The following is an 18927-nucleotide window of genomic DNA, read 5'->3' as shown; positions in this document are numbered from 1 at the left end:
GGGAGATCCCTGTGGTGTTGCAGGTGATTGGTACATCTAAGTAAAACAATCTTTCCCTACTTCACAGGCATACTAAACACTTTTTTTACAAGTTAAAAAAATGAATGTCCCATTTAGAGTTCTTAAACATATAGCATTGCTTTGCAGAGTGACATTTCTTTGTTTTGCACAGGACTTGTTTTCATCAAGTAAAACTGTGAAGTCCAAAGCTACATCTCTCCCCACCAGCAAGTCCATGACAAAAGCTCCACTGTCTTTGTTTGATGATGATGAAGAGGTAAGTACCACTTCTTCATACTGCCTGTGTATGGGAATCTTCCTGCACAGCCTGTTGCAAATGCAGCAGGAAACATTGAGAAGTTTACAACACAAAGCTTGTAAATGGAACACTAAATTAGAGCACTAAATCGATCTTGTATTGTGTTGCTGTTCACATGCTCAGAACTGCTTTATGGAGAATGGTAGCAGGGACTCTTGTGAGTTCTTGGTGTCTTTTTAGTATTTTGCAGTCAGTGCGTATCATCTCTAGACCTAAACATGAAGGGCGTTATCCCTCTGATTGATAGGACTAGAGAACACTGAGCAATAGAACAGATATGAGCTTTGACAAGCTGTTTTATCCTGGCCCATGGTACCTAGCCACATGGATGACTTCTTGCTTCTCTTGTGTCATGGCTGGTGAATTCCTTTTTTCTTGCTTTTCACTGTGTAAGAATTGTGGCTGCTAGTGTAGAAACTGAGATCAGAGCACTGTTTGTGCAAGAAACTTAACAAAATTGAATTAGTGTGTGCTTTTATCTCTTTTACACTCTTCTCCCTCCCACACACCCTCCAAAGAGCTTTCAACTCTGGGCCTGCAGCCTTCATGGTGAGTTAACTTACCCCATAGTCTTAACCTGAGGGAAATAGGAGGCCTGCTCAGAGCTGTAAGATAAGGGACTTCTGCAAACTCAAGATAAAGGTTTCCTGTTCAAGAGGGGGCTGCTTCCAGCTCAGCTTTCTGAATAGGGGCTGTTCAGAAGCAACTGTCAGGATAGTGAAACATTTGGTAATGTGGTAAGGTCTCTGGTATCTGCCATGAAGGTTGTGTTATGGAACTGAAGTTCAAGTTAAGTGGAGAAAAGCATAAATAATTGTTAGGTGGTGAAGTCAACATATGCTTTTGTACATTCTGATGCCTGTATAATAATCTGCATAAGTGTCTTCAGGTGAAAAGTCTTGATTCTTCCCCAGTGGTAGTGGTTCAGCTTGCCTATTGCCTGTCCTCTCAGAATAGGATTCATTCTCTATTTCATTATGTAGATTAAAAACAGTGCCCCATTGTGTTAGCTGCTGTGTAACAGAGTTGCTGTGTGGTGCGCTTTGGCTGCTGGTCAAGCCTTATGGTGGAGAATCTGTGGGCCAAAACCATGCTGCATGCTTACAAGTTTCTGGTCTATCAAGAACTGTGTGCATAGAATTCCCTGTACTAGAATACCGTATCACACTTGAAAATGTCTTCAAAAAGCGTTCATAAAACACCATTTCTCTGTCCTACTCATCTGAGAAGTGGATGGCTACAGTGTCTTGCATGCTGATGACTTCTCAGTGAGCTTTTCATTGTGGCTTTGGCTTTTGATTTTTTTAAAATATTTTTTTTTTTATTTATTTTAAGGATCTCTTTGGTGTGGTACCTGCCAAGAAGCAACAGGAAAAACCCCCAGAAGAGAAAGCAAAACAGTCAAAGCCACTCAAGAAAGCCTCCAGCTTATTGTTCAGCAGTGATGAGGAGGTACTGAGGAGTAAGATTTGGTTGAAAGGAGTTACTGGGCTTTAGGCTGAGCAAAGCATAATAAAACTGTTGAGACGGGAACCACAGTCAAACTCTGCTATGTCCACATGCCATGCCTACCCCAGTCCTGTGACTTGTTTGCAGCTGAGGAAGCTGTCTGATTCTTGGCCTAAATTATCTCAGGATCTAGGTGACAGAAGTCATGTGGAAGAGAAAAATCAGTATTTTCCATGTAATTTATAGAAAGATCCATAGTAAATGGAGGCTTCTGCCAACAAATCTGACTTAAAAATACTGAAAGGGAAAAATAAGTTTGCTCTTACTGCTTTAATTTCTGTAAGGAAAGTTTAGCAGTTCTAGATAGATAATGTGGTGCATTTCTCTTTGTTTTGGGGTTTTGGGGTGGGGTTTTTTGTGTGTGGTGGTGTTTGGGGGTTTTTTGTTTGCTTGGGTTTTGGTGGGGGTTTTTTGTTTGTTTTTATTTTGGTTTTTTTTTAAATCTACGGATGGGGAAAAATGAAACATAAATAACTAGGCTTCCCAGAGAGCAGCCCTCTTCTAGGCATGGATTAGGTGTTGTCCTGCATTTTAAATGAAAGCCAGAGACTCTAAGTAAATTAAACTTGTCTGGAAAGTCTCTGAATTAACTCACATGAATAGGATCCAGACTCTTCTTAGCCCTCCCACCCTCCAAAATTACTCTTTTAGGTAGACTTGATGTTTATTACCTGTCCTGTAATTGCTTGTTTAGTGAATACTAGTAATATCTCTAGATGCATTTTTATCTTAATGTAGAATAAACAAAGTTCATGCTTCTACATGCCTGTAGTCCCTTTCAGAAGGGGGACAGAGGTGGGGAACGGGGCAAACCATTTGAAATGCTGGGAATGAGAAAACACACAAGCCAGAAAACTCTCCCAGCCCCAGAAATGTTTCCTTCTAATGTAGATTTTTGACTTGTTCAGTGGGTAGGCTTGATTAAATGCTAACTCCAGGGGAGGGGGGGCAGAAAGTACTGTAGTTGAAAGTTGAGGAAATAATAAGAAGAAAGAAGTGCAGCATCATGCACTCTAGTAATGAGGTGTCTTGGGTATGGGTGTTGTGTTTTTTCTCAGGGTTTTGTTTTGTTTTGTTTTTTCCCCGTACATCAAACTTGCTAATTATTTAAGTAGCTCAAATCGGGTTCTACTGGGTGACCTTACTCCTGTGACTGCAGTTGACACTGACCTCAGTTGTTCAAGAGCAACTGTAATAGTAAAGTGTGTGTACCCTGTTTTGCTGGGCAAATACCATATGCCAAAAGGTGGCCAGGCCCTCACCAAAGCCTGAGCAATGTCATATTACAGTGGCTAACACAAAGGCAGGAAAATAAACTAGTAGAGAGATGCAAAGACTGCCAAGATGCTGAGTGTTTCTGCTTATGTAGAAGATGGGAAAGTGGCTTTGACCAAGACAAAAGAAAACTTAAGGGTTCCTTATTTTTAAGGAACACTGGAATGTCTCCAAGCCAGCTAAACTTCCTTCTGAAGATGACCGAAAAGAGGACCTTGCAAAACCAGCTAGCGCTGTCAGTCAGGCTAAAGCTGTGAAGAAGACGAGTCTCTTTGAGGAAGATGATGATGAGGATTTATTTGCAATCACTAAAGAGAGGTGACAGTTGCGGGAGGCGGGGCAGTCCATTTTTTCAGAACAGCCCAGCAGTGCCCTCAAAACTGGACGCACCCAAGCATATTGCAAGTGTTGTCCCTTGCTACTGCTGCTGAGGAGGAAGTAGAGGTGTGTGAGTGGGAGGGGGCAGGGCTGCGCTTTTTTACCACTTTTGTATCTGTGGTGGATCATTCTCCTTGCCACCACTGAACCGGGCTATTTCCATGCCTGCAATATAAAATCCTCTTGACCTCTTGTTATCTTCAATTCTGCAGAACAAGAAGGGAGGGTCGTAGAACTGTTGAGACAGTGAGGAAGCTGAGTCCTGTGTCTGGGATCATTTGCTGCGAATGATGGTCCTAAGTGATACTTTTAAACAGATGCAGTGCCTGGCCTTTGAAGCTTTTGCACTGAATCTTCCACTTTCTCCTCTCTCATTGCAGCCAAAGAAAACCACAGAAGGTATCATTGTTGTTTGAAGATGATGTTATTAATGGACAATCACTCTTCAGCTCCCAATCAACGCTACTTCCTTCAGCTGCTAAGGCTCCAGTGGTACCTCCCCTTTCTTTTAAAACTAATGTGGAACACTTAATCTTTTTATAGTTTATCTTCCTTGTTAGGTACTGGATGTAAGTCTGACTTATTTTAGACAATGGTAGTTCTAGCAAAGTGGGAATGGGAACAGGGCAGACTCAACTCCTAAATGTAAAACTTCTTACTACCATCAGCCTAATAGAAATGTCAAAATTTTCTTGACCGCTAACCCTGAATTTGTTTGCTTTATGCTAAGAGCCCTTCCTGACGATGTTTTGAGAGCTCTCAACCATAAAATACTACTAAAAGGAACAAACGGCTTACTGCTGACTGTGAAGCTAGGGCTTCACCCTTTGTGTCAGCTTGACCCAAGCTGATTCAAATGTGTCTGCAGGCTTCTTACTGGCCTTCTGTTGAGGGTGCTTATGCTATCCTCTGTTTTACGAGCTTAGCCCGTAGTGTGCTTAGCCCGTAGTGTGCTATCTGGTTGTGCTTTGGAGTTGAGAGTAGGAGTTGCAAAAGCTTAATGCACCTGTATCTGTATCCTGTACATGTGTGTGTGCCACCCCTGCTCCCAGCCTTGCCTTTCTGCTTACCAGGAAAATAGTTGTCAAGGCCCATAAAGATATTAGGCTTGGGAATAGAAGAAGAAACAAGCAAGCCACATTCTAGCTGCTGGCAGTCACAGGAAATGGTGCACCAACCAGACCATATTCCTAGGGCATCCGCTCTAAGCTTGCAATTGCTTCCCAGCACTCTTCAAGCAGACTCAAGAGCCTATAATACTGGAAGTCAAGTCACAAACTAGAATGTCCCAAGGGAGGGAAGTAGAAGTCAAGCATGTTGCCATTGTCCTGGATTTCTGCAGAAGGCAAACTGAGACTCTGCTATCCCATGGCAGCATATGCTTCTTATATACCCACCAATTCTGTGTCACTGGTGTTCTCTTAATTTTGCAGGAGAAAGTAAAACCACCACAAGCACCACCTTTCTTTAATGAAGAAGAAAAGGAGGAACAGGAAGGTCTGCCAGATAGAGCAGTGAAGTCTAATCAGGTAGAAGATACATTGCGGTGTTTAAAAGAGCCTGGAGCAGTTCCTGTGCCTAGAGGAGCAGATGTTGCAGGGCAGCAAACAAAAGAAAAAGTGAGAGATTTTCTTATGTTAGTCTGAAGTTTGGTAAAGGTTCAGTTTAAAAAACCCCACAATCTAACACTGCTGCTCTGGGACAGAATTCTTTTTCTGGATTGCCTCTTCTATTGCCAAGGAGAGAACAACTCTGTTTCCATTTAGCAAAATCACTTGTCAGTCAAACAGCAAATTGATTAAATGCAATTTAAAAGTTGTTTCCCAACTGATGTGCATGAGAGAATTGTTTGGGGTTTTTTTGTGGGTTGGAATCTGTTTTGTTTCTCCTCCAGAGTGGGTTGGGTAATCTTTAGTCATATGAACAGAGCTTTCCTTTAAAAGATAGCCTATACTCATGTGTAGGCTTTGCGCCAAGCTCAGTAACTTTGTTTCAGCATACTGTCTGATGATTTATAAATGGTGTTGGCAGCTGTGGCTTTCAGGATTGTGAATTTCTCCTGGGCAATACTGTTTCAGAACAGTATTGATGGTATTATTGAGTGTATTATTGAAGAAACTTCAGCAGAACTTAATCTTGGGCATGGTCTTACAGAGGGATTGTTGGGGAATTACCAACTGATGAATTTCCAGAGTAGTTACCATGCTTTGCACTTTCCTGAGCGCATTCAAGGTTTAGGTAGCGCTGCCCACTCCAAAGAATCCCAGGTTGCGTGAATTAGGTACCTCAGAGAAAACGGCAAAGCTGCTTAATGCACCCTTGTGGCACAGATGCAACCTGACATATGGATGAGGAGGAAACCTTATGCAGGAGCTGCTCATCAACAGTGCTACAGTGTAGGGTACAGGAGGAAACTTTTGTTCCTTTCAGAGCCATGAAGTGTGTTCTCTTCTTTATCTACTGTTTCTTGCTAATCTGCATGTTGCTGTTCTGTCTGCTTAGGAAAAATGAGTTGAATATAGTTGTCTGCTTGGTAATGGATTGCAGAACTCTGACAACTGCTGGCGTTTAACCAAGAAAGCTTAGTGGTTTTTTGGACAAACCTGAAAAATAACAGGTTGATGTGTTAATGTTTTTGTTGTTGTTGTTGTTTTTTGTGGAGCCTTTTGCAGCAACATCCTCAGAGCCAGCCAGCAGCTCGGGTCTGTTTGCAACATCACCACCAGCTCTGGAGAAAGTCGTCAAGTCCCAAGCTAAGAAAGTGTTAAGCTTGTTTGAGGAGGAGGAAGAGGAGAGACTGGAAGATGATAACGGCATTAAAAATGCACAGAAAGAAATTGGTGTGGTGAGTCTAGGGAAGTTCTTGAACACTAGGAAATAGTATTTCTACCTCTTCTATACAAGGTTTTGTTTTTACCTTTCCCTCTCTTCATGTCATGGAGGCTAATCTTTCTGTATTTCTAAAATTCCAGGTTCTTGGGTGAGAAATTATTCCTGCTTTTCCTCATGATCCTGAATCCCTTTGTAAATTTGTCCATCCCACTAACTCGAAAGCATTTTGCTGCATGCTAGTATGAAAAGAAATTCTGTACAGATGTTTTGGTGCAGCTACTTGACGTCTGCTGTACAGAACTGTTTGCCCAGTTACCCCTCAAGGTCAGAGGTACTAGGAAGTAGAAGGACGTGGAATTTGAAGCCTTGTGGTTTATCCCTTTATATTATTTATATTGTTGCAGTTTGCTTGGTGGATATATGCCTGCAGGCTTAGCTTCAGTAAGAATCATCTTAATTCTATGCTTACTTCTGTTTTTCAAGTATGTGTGTTCACTTTTTTACAAAGCCTCCAATTGCCTTATTCTTGCTGTCTGGCTTTCCTGATATAGTGTATACCATCAAGACGTAGATTTTGAATCTTCAGCAGCTATATCCTGAATCCATGGCAATGTTCTTGTTTCTACTTGATGCAGGTGTACCAAATTTTTTTCTGTAAACTTGAAGTCATGTCAAAAAGTACATACTGTATACTACAGTATACTACAAGGTTTCATCATCTTAGTGTGACCATGTAAAGTAAGTTGTCAACCCTAAATGCTAAACACACTTTATTCAGAAGTCCCTGGAGCTGAATGAAATAGATGGCTCTTTGAGAAAAATCCTTGTTTATAGCTGCTTCTAAGTAAAAACGGATTGTAAGCTTGAGTGCTTATTTACTTGTTGTGAATGTATGCTGTGTCTGGGTTTTTTTTGGGGGGGGGGGGGCACATTGCAAGATGGTTGCAAGAAGCGACATCTGTCCTATGAATTTAGGAGATACAAATCCTTTCAAATCTTTCCTTCAAAGTACTCAGCTGTCAGCATATAACAGTCATGAAGTGATTAAGGTGCTAAAATGCACATTCATGCAAAAATCAGAATAGGTAATTTAGGAACTTAATCTTTTTGGTAGGCAAATCTGAAAGGTGCTACTATTTTCCTTGCTTATCTCAGTGTAATAGGAGTTTCATGTATGGATACTTTGAGATGTGCATTAGGTTTTCATGTATCTGAGCATAAACAACAGTTCCAGTGCTCTAAAAATGTGACCTGGCTTTTGATATAAAGTTAAAGCTGGTGCACAGAGAGGCTGAGAATGGAGCAGTAATAAAAATCATAGGACAGGGTGTATGGACCAAAAATGGCACACTGAAAACTAGCTTTAGTAGGCAGCCCTTTGGGACTCCTGGATACCTGGACTGGAAAGGGGAGAATTGGGCTTTATTCTTATGACTGCTGCACCTGCTGCTTGGATTTGAAGTCTGATGTTATGCTACTGGACATTCAGTCATGCTCTTAAGAGACATCCTTTCATTTGTGTAGGTGCTGAAGAGACAGCTGGGTGGTGAAACATGGATACTGGCCTTTACCTAGGCATTCAGTGGGTCCTTTGCCTTTTGAAAGTCAGACCTCGGTGCATACAGTGACCATGATCATAGAAAGGCATTGGTTTTGGTGTTCAAGCAGCTGATATTGGTTGGTTTGCCAGATAGTGGAGGGCTGATAAGGTGATATATTTGACTGTCAACCGTCCCCCCACTGGCAAATTTGAAAATACAAGTTCTTGGCAAAGGCAGACAATGTGTTCTGTTTTTCATTGTGGAGGTGTGTTTGCTTTAACAGGAGGAGAACAGGGAATCTAGCAACAATAAGAGTTTTACAGGCCTTTAACTTTGGTGGTTTATTTCATTTTATTTTATTCTTCTTTAAAAAAGTAGCTTAGGAAGATAATTAACCAGATTCTCTTTCTCTCACTTTTCTGTCCTGCAGCCTCAGCTGAAAAATTCAAGGCATAAAAGGCTTATCTTCCTGAAATAGAAACCTTACTGTACACTCATGATAACATACTGATTTTTTTTTTTTCTTTTCTTTCCCCTTCCTTCTAAGGAAGCTTTGCAGGTAAATAGTAGCAGCTGGATCTCAGGTCAGCAGACACAGATGCATTTTGGTTAATGTCTTCTCATCAAATTGAACTGTGAATACAAATATTTACATTGTCAGTTTTGCAAATTTGGTCAAAGAAAAATATATAACTTGCAGTTAAAATTGTATTTTTGTTACCAGGGTCATAGTGTAGCCTCAGGTGAATTGTAATCTGCCTTATCACTAGGCAAATAACCTCCTTAAGGAGGGCGTTTCTTTCTGTGTGGACCTTTCTTCTCTCATTCCAGGCTTCTGAGAAAAGTACTCGGCCCAAAAGCACTGGAGTCTTTCAAGACGAAGAGCTCCTCTTCAGTCACAAACTTCAGAAGGACAATGATCCAGACGTCGACCTCTTTGCCAGCCCCAAGAAGTCAATGGTGAGTTCAAAGTCCTTCTCTGAACCTGCTATTTAAAAACAGTCTTTGAAGAAGTCTTTGAACTGTGTAGCCTACTGGTGTTCCTTGTTTGAACACAGCTTAGAAGTCACTGATTTCCAGGGAGGACCAAGTGCTAATATCAGTTCAGGCATCATGGGCCGAAGGAGATGTGCTTTTGATCTGTGATGCATCTTTTCTTTATCCTTTCTCTCTTCAGTCTGCAACCCGTATCCTGAAGCCATCATCTGGAGGAGGCCTTTTTGGGGATGATGATGAGGATGATCTCTTCAGTACTGCTAAAACGAACATTCCGGTATCTGTTCCTTTGCTGTAAATGGCTTATATAAAAGACATTGGGAAGAAGTGTATGGAAGGGATTTTTTTCAATACATATTCCCACAAGAAATTAAGTGACTTCTCAAATCTTTTTGAGAGAATAGAAATGGCCATTGTGACCTTGAAGACACAGGGAACAAACAGATGCATTAGGTCTCCCAAAGCTGGGATGAGAGGATTGGATTCTTTTTCTTTTTGTGCACCACTGGGACTGGCTGAGGTGTAAGAGAACACACCTGAGCAGAAATCAGAGTAGTAGAGTTTGTATTGTTTTATTAACTTACTAATATTACTTCCCTGTAGTTCATGCATGACTGCTGAGTCTTGCTCTATGACTTATGTAATTAAAGTCTCTGCAGGTTGGTTTGATTTAAGGTATTGAATGCAGTATTAAAATCCTTGTGATCACTGGGTTGTTTTTAGAGGGTTGTTTTAAGCAGCTGCAGTAATGAACTAGACTGCATTACAGGTGGTCTGAGGTCAAAGTCCTAATGTGCATTCTAAACTGTTACTCTAAATGTATTTAGCTTAATTAAATTGAAGCCAACTTTTACTTTAGTCTATTTTCATGTTGTCATGTCTATAGCTGGAAGTTAGGCTAGAAAACAGGCAATAGTTCCTGGAAACAGTTTCTCTGAGGACTGTGGAAGGGGTGGTCTTAAGTAATTAGCTGCTTGGCAACTATATATGGAGCCTGTTTGCTTGAAAACATAAAAATAGCAGTGTTCCTTAGCTAGCTTTGTGCTTTTGTTTTCCCTGCTGTCCTGTGCATGAGGAAATACGTATGCATTTGGAAGTTTATTGAAACTCTCATTATTTATCATTAGCATAGACAGCAAAGGTTGAGGTAGGCTAAAGGAATGGAGGAGTGGAAGGCCCTTGGCATTGCAGAGCCAAAAGGCAATGCCTGCTATGCATTGCAGAGTCAAAAAATGTGGCTAGTTTTCTTTTCAGAGAGAAGCAAGATTTTGAAAAGCTTTGCGCTTTTTTTTGGGTTTGTTTTTTTTTTTTTTAATCTACAGACTATGCTTTTAACCCCATTCACGTTGACTTGTGTTATTAATGCTTTCAGAAAATAGCTGAGAAGAAAACACTTAAGGCCAGTACTGGCCCTTCCTTGGAGAGCAGTAACCTTCTACAAAATGCTTTAAGTGCCAAACAAGATGAAGCTCTGAAGGCAGTAACTACAGAGGCAAGTACTTAAATCTTGTGCCTTGAACAGCATGCAGAGAAAAAGGGGATGTATCATTTTGTTTTAAATAAGTCTCTTGAAAAGATCAAAACTAATGCCTGGATTCACTGGCTGCAAAGTGGCAATGCATGGCCAAACTTGTCTCTGCTTATTAGCAGGTGCACTGTTACTAGCAAGAAGTTTAAATGCTATTGGTACAGTGTTTTATTCATTGCCCACACACTTACAAAGGCAAAGTACAAGGCAGTGAAGAAGTACACCTCAGGCCCTGTTGGATTGAAAATGGGTTGTTATTCATTCTACTCTGAAGTGCCAGTGTCTACTGGAGTGAATGTGATCTTTAAAGTATAGGATAGGCTTTCTCAGAAAGGTGATCGGGGCCTGCAGCACAAATCTGTGGCTGTTAAGAATCTTATCATGGAGACTTTGAGCAAACAATACTCCTACTCCTGTCCGTAATCTTGTAGAACCAAGGGTCTCTGAGACAGGCAGTCTGGATCTGAATTCAGGCTTGTGCCTCACCAGAGCTGCTTGTTGGATTTCCATCTGTAGGAGATTAGCTTTTCATTGTGGGAGTTGGGTGTTGTTTTTTCTCCCCTGGGCTGAGGAACATAGAGCAAGTCTGTAGGGCTAGTAATTAGCTTGTCTTCCCTTATGGTGAAGTATTCCTTGAAGTGTAGCACCAGGCTTGTCTTCCCCCTCTCCCTTTTTTTTTTTTTTTTTTTTTTTTTTAAGCCACTGACAGTGTGGTACAGGAATGATCTCAGCCTGTCTGAGGTTCAGCTGAACATCACATGCATTTAAGTGAGGAACAATCTCCTTGGACACTAGGATTCCTCTGTCATGCTATCAAGATGCCCAAACCAGTGTCCTAACCCTTGCAAACCCCTCAGTTCCTTCAGCCTGGCTGAAGGAGCTCTGACTGCCCAGCCACACCAACAGCAGTAGAGCCTAGCTCAGAGAACCATGTAGACTACAAACTTGTGGAGTGGAGAGCAAGCTCTGGGAAGAGCACCTTAGCTGATTTGGTTCATCCCTGAGCCCTAGAGTTGATGCAAGTCTTCAGACCAAACAGCTGCTCTTGCTCTATTAGTTTAGTCTTATTTCTGGCACTGATGGCCTGCTTTCTATAGAGGAGCACTCACTTCTCTGAAGCTTTTTTCCTTGCAGGCTAAGAGGGTACAATTCTGTAGCTCTCTCGGCGTCCATGTGGGCTTCACTGAAATTCGTGGCCCTATTATAGCCAGTCACAAAGAGAAAAGTTAGTTACGTAATGATCTGGCAACATGGCTTCAGAGAGTCTTAAGGGAGGGAATAAGCAAGGAGGAAGGGTAGCTGTCACAGTGTGATTTGACTGGTGGTGTGTGTGACCTGGAGAAGATGGTAGTTGTTGGGTTACTATGGCAAAATATAATAATGGGTAGAAGGAAGGTGGAATGAAATGTGATAATGAAGATAGGGCTATGGCACGTGGGGAATTGAAGCTGAAAATTGAGTGACTGTAGTTCTGGCGGTAGAATATGATGATAACAAGGTATCTTCAGAAGAAATTGGTAAGCAGTGAGCTGCTTTGTATAGATGTATTAAAATGCAAACTACAGTCTGGTTGATAACAGCTTGTCCACTTGTTTAATCCAGTGTAATTTTGTGCAGAAATCTACAGGTCCTGTTCCCATTAAAACCAAAGAGCCCTCATCTCGGATTGGAGAGCTACAAGTAATTAACTTTACTGGCATTTTGACTTTCAAAAAAAAAAAAATCTTCCTTGCCTCACTGATGGCTTTCCCTGAAACAAAATCTTTTTACTTCCTTACCTTACTCTTGCAATTTTTTTTTTTTTTCAGATGGCGTATTTTCCTATTACTTTTTCTGTATTGCATGTTTAATATTACTTCCCCCTCCCATTTCAGACCTGACTCTGAGCAGCACTATTTACTCTATTTGGGGGGCAGAGGGTGGGCTCCTCTTTGACCTGTTATTCTTCTCAGCACTATTTAGGTATGTTCAGAGACTCTTAGGGGTTTGGGATTTTGGTTATGTCCCTCTTCTGCCATGAAATGACTAATAACTGTCTATATCACAGTGTCATCTTAATGTCAGAACCATTGTTATCCTCAGACAGGATACTGAGCTACATAGATGTTTGGTCTGACATGGCCATGCTGTTCCTGAAGCTTTTATATAGAATAATAGTGTTGAGCACTCCACAGACTTAGTGAGACAGAGGATGTGGGAGACACAGAAGTGCATAGGTGTGTGAAAGGCCAGGCACTTGTAGAACTTGAATGCCTACATACACTAGTTCTTGCTGCTTCTCTGGAGCCATGCTTGTTCTTGAGCAGTATTAACATGATCTCTTTTTGTGTGTGTGTTTTTGTTTTCTGTTTTGTAGGCTAACTTAGCTATTAACCCTGCAGCCTTACTACCTGGTGCAATGCCTAAGGTCTCTAGTATAAAGTCCCCCTTACCAGTTCTGGACACTCCATTGCATGAGCCCAAGGATGTACAAAACGGCGAAGCCTTCTCTGCTGCAGGAAACAATGAAGAACTAGGTGTAAGCTTTGATCAGCCTATGCAAGCGGATACCTTGCACAGTGCCAATAAGGTAACCTTGGTATTTAGGAAGATATAAAGGGGGATTAAAAACACAGTCTGTCCTCATGCAGGAATTTTTGTTTTGGTATGCAAGTGCTGCTAACAGTGTGGTCCATCTGAATCTAAATGGAGGTGTGGAAATCTAATCTCCTGTCACTTCTGTGGACCACTGAAGAGAAAGTCAAGCCTCCTACATTCTTAGCTCTGTAAGGGTCTTACGCATATGCCTAATTCTGTGCCTTTTTAAGCTACATGTGTACGTTCCCCAAATACAGTGGTTTTCCCTATAGGTTAAAGGTATTTTAGCATAACATCTTGTCCTGTCCCAGGAGACACCATCCAGAAAACCATAAAAAAGGCATCTCTCTATATAACATATAAAGTACGTTATGGACAGCTACTGTGGCAAGATACCAAGAACACATCACTGCTGTAGGTTGACCTTTACTTCCTCTGTGGATAAAAATGTCATGTTGTCCTGAACTGTCAGTCCCAATTCTTTTTCACACAAAAACTTTGTTTTTAAAGAAAAAACCCACACAAAACCAAAACAAAAAAAGGGTTACAGCTTTTGACATGGCAGATCTCTGCCTCCTGACTCAGGTGGTTTTTATTCATACCTTTTACTTTATGGACTGCGAAAGGCATATTCTAATTAAAGATTTAGTGATTCTTAAAAAAAAAAATAAATAAAGCTTGAACCAAGTAGTTAAGATTTGGTCTGTGTGCTTATAACTTTATAAATCTCTTGGGTTTCCTGAGAGCAGCAATTTGAATAAGATAACTTAGGTTCTTAAGTTTGATTCTTTTTTTCCTTAGCACTGCTGGGGCTGTTCATTACTAGATGAGCAGTAGAAATGACTTGGGAAGATGCAGCAGCTGTCACCACAATGGCTGACATGACCCCTTAGTGTCAAATGGGTTTAAAGCTTGTACATCAGACTAATGCATTATCATGTAGGCATAGTTGTTTCCAATAGCAGCATGCCCTGCACAACAGACAAACCCCTCTATCATAACACTTTTAAATAGATAGGCTTGCAAAAGAATAAATAGAGCTCCTGTAGCTGCATATGGTCAACCCTGAATGTTCATTTTAGCATAGTGATGATGCACGTTTGTTTACAGAATTAATCTGAGAAGAAGCATCTCTATATGGTGAATGTTTTTTGTGGCTCAGGTTACATGTTTTAATTTTGGCATGTCATTGCTTCTTGAACCTTTCAAGTTTGAGTTTAAGCTGTAAATATATGCAGCCAAATGCACTTTTTACCAAAGGCTGGAACAAAGCAACCTACCCAGTATTCTGGCTGTCCTTTCAAAGAACAGTGCATGGAGCAGGGATCAGGTTTTTTGGGTTTTTTTCCAAGTGCATCTCCCTTCCATCATAATCTTCCTGTTTTTCAGCCATGCTCTGATCAGTACAGCCCCACACTCTGAAGGCAGATCTGCTTCTACAATGATCCCGACAAAAGCACATGGTTCCTTTAACCTGTGTTGCAGCATATCCATCCAGATTGTCCTTCTACTCCAACAGAACAATTAACAACAGGGAAGAGGAGGTTGCACTGATCTGTTTCTTACCTGTGTGAATACTCCTGTCCATGTGGGATATGGTAGAGGCTATGATGAAAACTTGCAGGGGGACTTCTTTAAAAGCAGCAGAGGCATGCACTGCAGCGGGCTATGCATAAAATTAAATTAAATGGAAAATATAATTACTTATGGCTTGGACAGACTAAGCACACTGCAGAAGCCCCTGGATTAGCAAGATGTCAGACTGACTAAGGTATTATCTAAAGCCAAAGGGCTAGAGTGGCTTGCTGACCTGTGTTGTGACTCTCTACTTGCAAGTGCTGTTGCTTTTGTACCACAATTCCACCTGCTGTGGAATGACCATAGGGCAGCAAATCAAGAGTTCTGGGTTATTTTTCTGAACCTTGTTGCAAACTACTCCAGGCTTGAATGTCCTGCTTGTCCATCTTTCCCCTTTCTGAAAAATGGGGAGAATGGATGATGCTGAGCTGATGATGAATGGTTCCTGCTGCTTCTCCCTATAACCTAAATCTGTGTCTGCTCAGCATTCCTTGCTCAAGACTCCCAGCTGAGCATTTGTTTAAATGTACATGTAGCTGTTTAAGTTACTTAAACCAGAGCTCTGAGGAGAACTTGTAGTTAATTTAGTTTTAGTGTGCTAGTACGAAATGGGTAATGCATTTAATTGAAGTGTTGTGAAGATGGACAAAGTGCTACAAGGAAACATAACAGGAATCCTAACTTGTCTTCTGTGAAGTGTTTTTTTTTTTTCCTTCTCTATAACCCTGCTCTGCTTTTATTCCTTTCTTGCAGACCAGAATCAAGGTTACAGGAAAACGAAGACCTCCTAGCAGAATGGCCCGCCGTCTAGCTGCCCAAGAGTCTGAAGAGAGTGAGGAGGTGGACACTGCTAAAGAAACACAATTCTCTCTACCAAAACAGATGTCAGCAGTAGTGAACATAAAGGAGCCTCTTGCTACTGAAGCAGAGTCCAAGGAAGATAGCTTGCTTTCTGGCTTGTCACTACCAGCTCATGGCAGTGTTTTGTCTGCTGGGACAAACAAATTCCTTCCTTCAGAATCCACAGACCAAGGGAATGATCTGTTTGAATCAGAAGACCTTTTTGCAAGCAGCTCAACATCCAGACCAGGTGCACAATCAAACTTAAAGGAGGGAATGCTAGACAGTGTGGCTAAGAAACCCATCAAGGGCAGGGAGAAGAAGCCTGATCTGTCTGTTCTGGGTGTTCAGGACAGCAATGATCTCTTCCAGCCTGTACAGCAAAAATCTTCAACAAAAAGCAGCCCTATACCTTTTTTGGAGGAAGAGGAAGACTCTCTTTTCACCTGTCAGAAAACTGGAAGAAAGGAGTTGAAATCTGCTGTCTGGCAAGCTGTTGACCCTACTGCCCAAGATATCTTTGAGGTAATGGTTGAGCCTGCCACCTTGGCCTTCGTGATTCCCAGGGCCTTATGCAGACCCCTCTACTTAGACACAGGCTTAATGGAGGCTGCTGAGTAGGGTGGGGTGTGCAGGATAGGTAGTGAAGTAAACTGTCAATCGTGCTCTGCTTCTGGGCAATAGAAACCCTTTCCTTGGCTGTTCACCCCCTTATTGGCAAGAGTGGATTAAAAGGTGCAGCCTTAACACAGAGCAGGCATGTCACGGAATGTGCTGCTGTGACAACATACCTATGCTTATGACCTTTTTCAGAGTAATAAAGTATTTGGTTCTTATCTGTTAGCTGTCTGTTCAATGCACAGCAGCTCAAGTAACTCTTTTAAAAAAGGAATAAAGTTGGCAGGCTGGGAAGCCTCTGTGAGCTGTACTTGACCTGTGCACAGTCCCACACTAAGGTGCTTCTGCTGAGTCCTCCATGGGGAGAAGGGATGCAAACTCCTCAGGTTTGAGAAGTCCAAGGCTGTCAGTCTTCTAAACATCTCAGCTGCTGTGTACAGATAATTTGACTATTCTCTTGAATGTGTTGTGTATTGATGATCTCTCTATGCTTTGCTCCAAGGATGATATATTTGCTACTGAGGCAGTTAAACCAATGAACAAAGCAAAAGAGAAAATGCCAGAGACTAACCTGTTTGATGATAACATTGATATTTTTGCGGATCTCACCATAAAACCAAAAGAAAAGAAGACCAAGAAAAAGGTGGAACAAAAATCCATATTTGATGATGATATGGGTAAGTGTTTGCCATCTGGCTGCTAATCGCATAATATTGTCCTGAGTTGCATTCCTCAGAGATGTTTTAGAACCCTTTGCTTTCTTTCAACTTTTCAACTGCTCTGAAATCTCTGGTCATCTTTGGATTTTAACCTTGGATGAGAACTTCCTAGATTTGTAGAACTAGCATGGCATTTAAATGATTTAGGAGAGTGTATAAAATTCTTCCGAGAGAAAGAATAGTTTAATTCCTGTAGGGATTTTCTCACCTGTGGGAATTAGAAAATTTCTCCTGTCTGGAGATCTCATGTTGACATGAGATACAGTCTCTGCTGCCATTTGCACAGCTTTTTGTATTGTACTTTCAGATGAATCACCGATATGAAGAAATTAGCATCTCTTCCCACCCCATCTTCACTATTGTGTTGACTACCTTGGAGCCCAAAAGATTTTGTTTACATCCTTGTATACCTAGAACAATTTACAAATACTACACCTGACAGCAAAAGTTTGCCCTGTATAATTTGTTGAAAAAGCAGCATATAGTAATGTGAAATGATGCAAAGCATGCTTCTTTCTTATTTCCCATCAGTGGAGGTATTGAAAGTAATTTGATCTGCAACTATGTCTGTTTGTTCTCAGGCTCTTCATGTTTATAGCTCTACTTTGGGATTGCTTATATTTCTTTTCCTCTAAGACAAAAAAATCCCTTCTCCTCTAGCTTTGATTCTGGTCAATCTTCATTCTTTCTAAACTATTCAAATTGAATGTGACTTATCTTTGTTTTGCTTGGACTGTTGTTAAGCATTCCAGCCTGATGGAATGACCTGGTTGAAGTCTGTAAATGTTTTAGAAAACTTGCCAGAGAATGAACGAACATCTTGAGATTTCAAAACCTTCTCAATTGGTGTTAAAAATAAGACTTAAACATTTGCGGGCAAGATATTTGAAATATGTATTGGATTATTAAAATACCTGATTGTAATAATTTACATTTTTGCATGTAGCCTATAGCAAATGAAAAAATTTACCAAACAGTTACCCCTTTCAAATATTTCAGCACAAAAATCCAGACTTCGTGTTGAAAAAAACAGTTGTAGAGTGCCACTTGAAAGTATCTTGGAAAATTAGCCACAACAGAACCTGTTGTTTGTACTTCCACTTTTGACGTCTACTCTGGTGCTAGAGCTTGTTGTTTCATGTCACATCTGATCATGATACCTAGAGCATCTGCAGCACCCTGTATCTGATAGACTCATCTTCCTCTAGAGTGTTGACTGTTTTGTAGTGCAGCCATAGGTATGCAGCTTTGTAGTGCCTAAAGCTATGGAGCTCCAGAACACCAACAGGAGTGCAGGGAAGATGCCTGAAGGTGAGGATGCACTGCTGGCAGTAGAGTAGTAGAACTGGCACTTGCCTACACTTCAGGTTAAGGGTTGGCTTAAGTGATCATGGTAGCATTTTATCAGGGCTGTATGTTGTTGTCTTAGGAGGTTCTTTCTGCTGCAAATAAAACGCTAAGTGGGTGCAGCTTGGGGAAGCAAGCTGCCTTCCTTTGTCCTACCACAGCTTCTAGTCACTATTTACTACATTTGTGTTAGGCTTGTGTTGGCAGTATTAAAAAAACTCAGGTCTTTATCCTCCTAGCCTCCTCAGTGACCTTATGGCTGATGACACAAACATCTTGATGCCACCTCTGCCTGTCTGCAAAATGGTGACTGAGCTTTCTTGTGCATTGACAAATACTGTTTTCCATGGCCAAAACTATCCTATTCCTTAAGCCTTGTTATAAAATGGGAGTGATACCTCTACTGCTTATGGCACTCACTGTACTTCCCCTCTGCTGTGAAGCCAATCCATGAGATAGCTTCTTGCTTTGGAGTGATGCCAGTAGGGGATTACTCTGTTTTACTGCCTTTCTAAACTGCTCTTGTGCTGAAATGCTGTCCTGGATTATTCCTGTGTAATCCCTATGATCAGCACAGTAGCTGACACGTGCTGGAGTGGAAGAAGTAGCAAGAACAGAAAGGCAGGCACATTGTGATAGGCCACTTGGCCTCTGTTCAAGGTTAGGAGACATGCTGAAGGCTGAAATACTAGTTTTTATATTCTGGACTAGTCTCTGTATAAGACCTGTGTTTTCTTAATAGGGACTCAAGACCAGTTATGTGCTACTTACACTGGCCTTACGAATCACTAGTGATCCATGTCTCTTAGTCTTGTAATTTGATATTTTTTTTTAATCCCCTCATAATCCAACTGCATAATCTGAGTATCC

General features: G+C 41.2%; 1 protein-coding gene across 7 annotated transcripts in view; it reads left to right on the top strand.

The window, feature by feature from the left end:
• Positions 1–18927, top strand: part of LOC142030191 (WASH complex subunit 2-like) — a 38392-nt gene that overhangs the window by 18054 nt on the left and 1411 nt on the right. For 2 of the 7 annotated variants that reach the window (XM_075025949.1, XM_075025947.1), the window contains 13 exons: positions 173–277; positions 1655–1771; positions 3258–3421; positions 3862–3973; positions 4915–5100; positions 6144–6326; positions 8686–8814; positions 9032–9127; positions 10223–10342; positions 11981–12058; positions 12735–12947; positions 15287–15898; positions 16494–16668. In XM_075025949.1, the coding sequence (XP_074882050.1) occupies positions 173–277; positions 1655–1771; positions 3258–3421; positions 3862–3973; positions 4915–5100; positions 6144–6326; positions 8686–8814; positions 9032–9127; positions 10223–10342; positions 11981–12058; positions 12735–12947; positions 15287–15898; positions 16494–16668 (2290 nt within the window). The remainder of the gene's footprint in view (positions 1–172; positions 278–1654; positions 1772–3257; positions 3422–3861; positions 3974–4914; positions 5101–6143; positions 6327–8685; positions 8815–9031; positions 9128–10222; positions 10343–11980; positions 12059–12734; positions 12948–15286; positions 15899–16493; positions 16669–18927) is intronic. The other 5 variants (XM_075025951.1, XM_075025948.1, XM_075025952.1 and 2 more) reach the window with 5 other exon arrangements.

This window comes from Buteo buteo, chromosome 4 (genome assembly GCF_964188355.1).
Source record: "Buteo buteo chromosome 4, bButBut1.hap1.1, whole genome shotgun sequence".
Classification (NCBI taxonomy): Eukaryota; Metazoa; Chordata; class Aves; order Accipitriformes; family Accipitridae; genus Buteo; species Buteo buteo.
The sequence above is the reverse complement of the archived record's forward strand: the minus strand, read 5'-3'. Positions and strand labels throughout refer to the sequence as shown.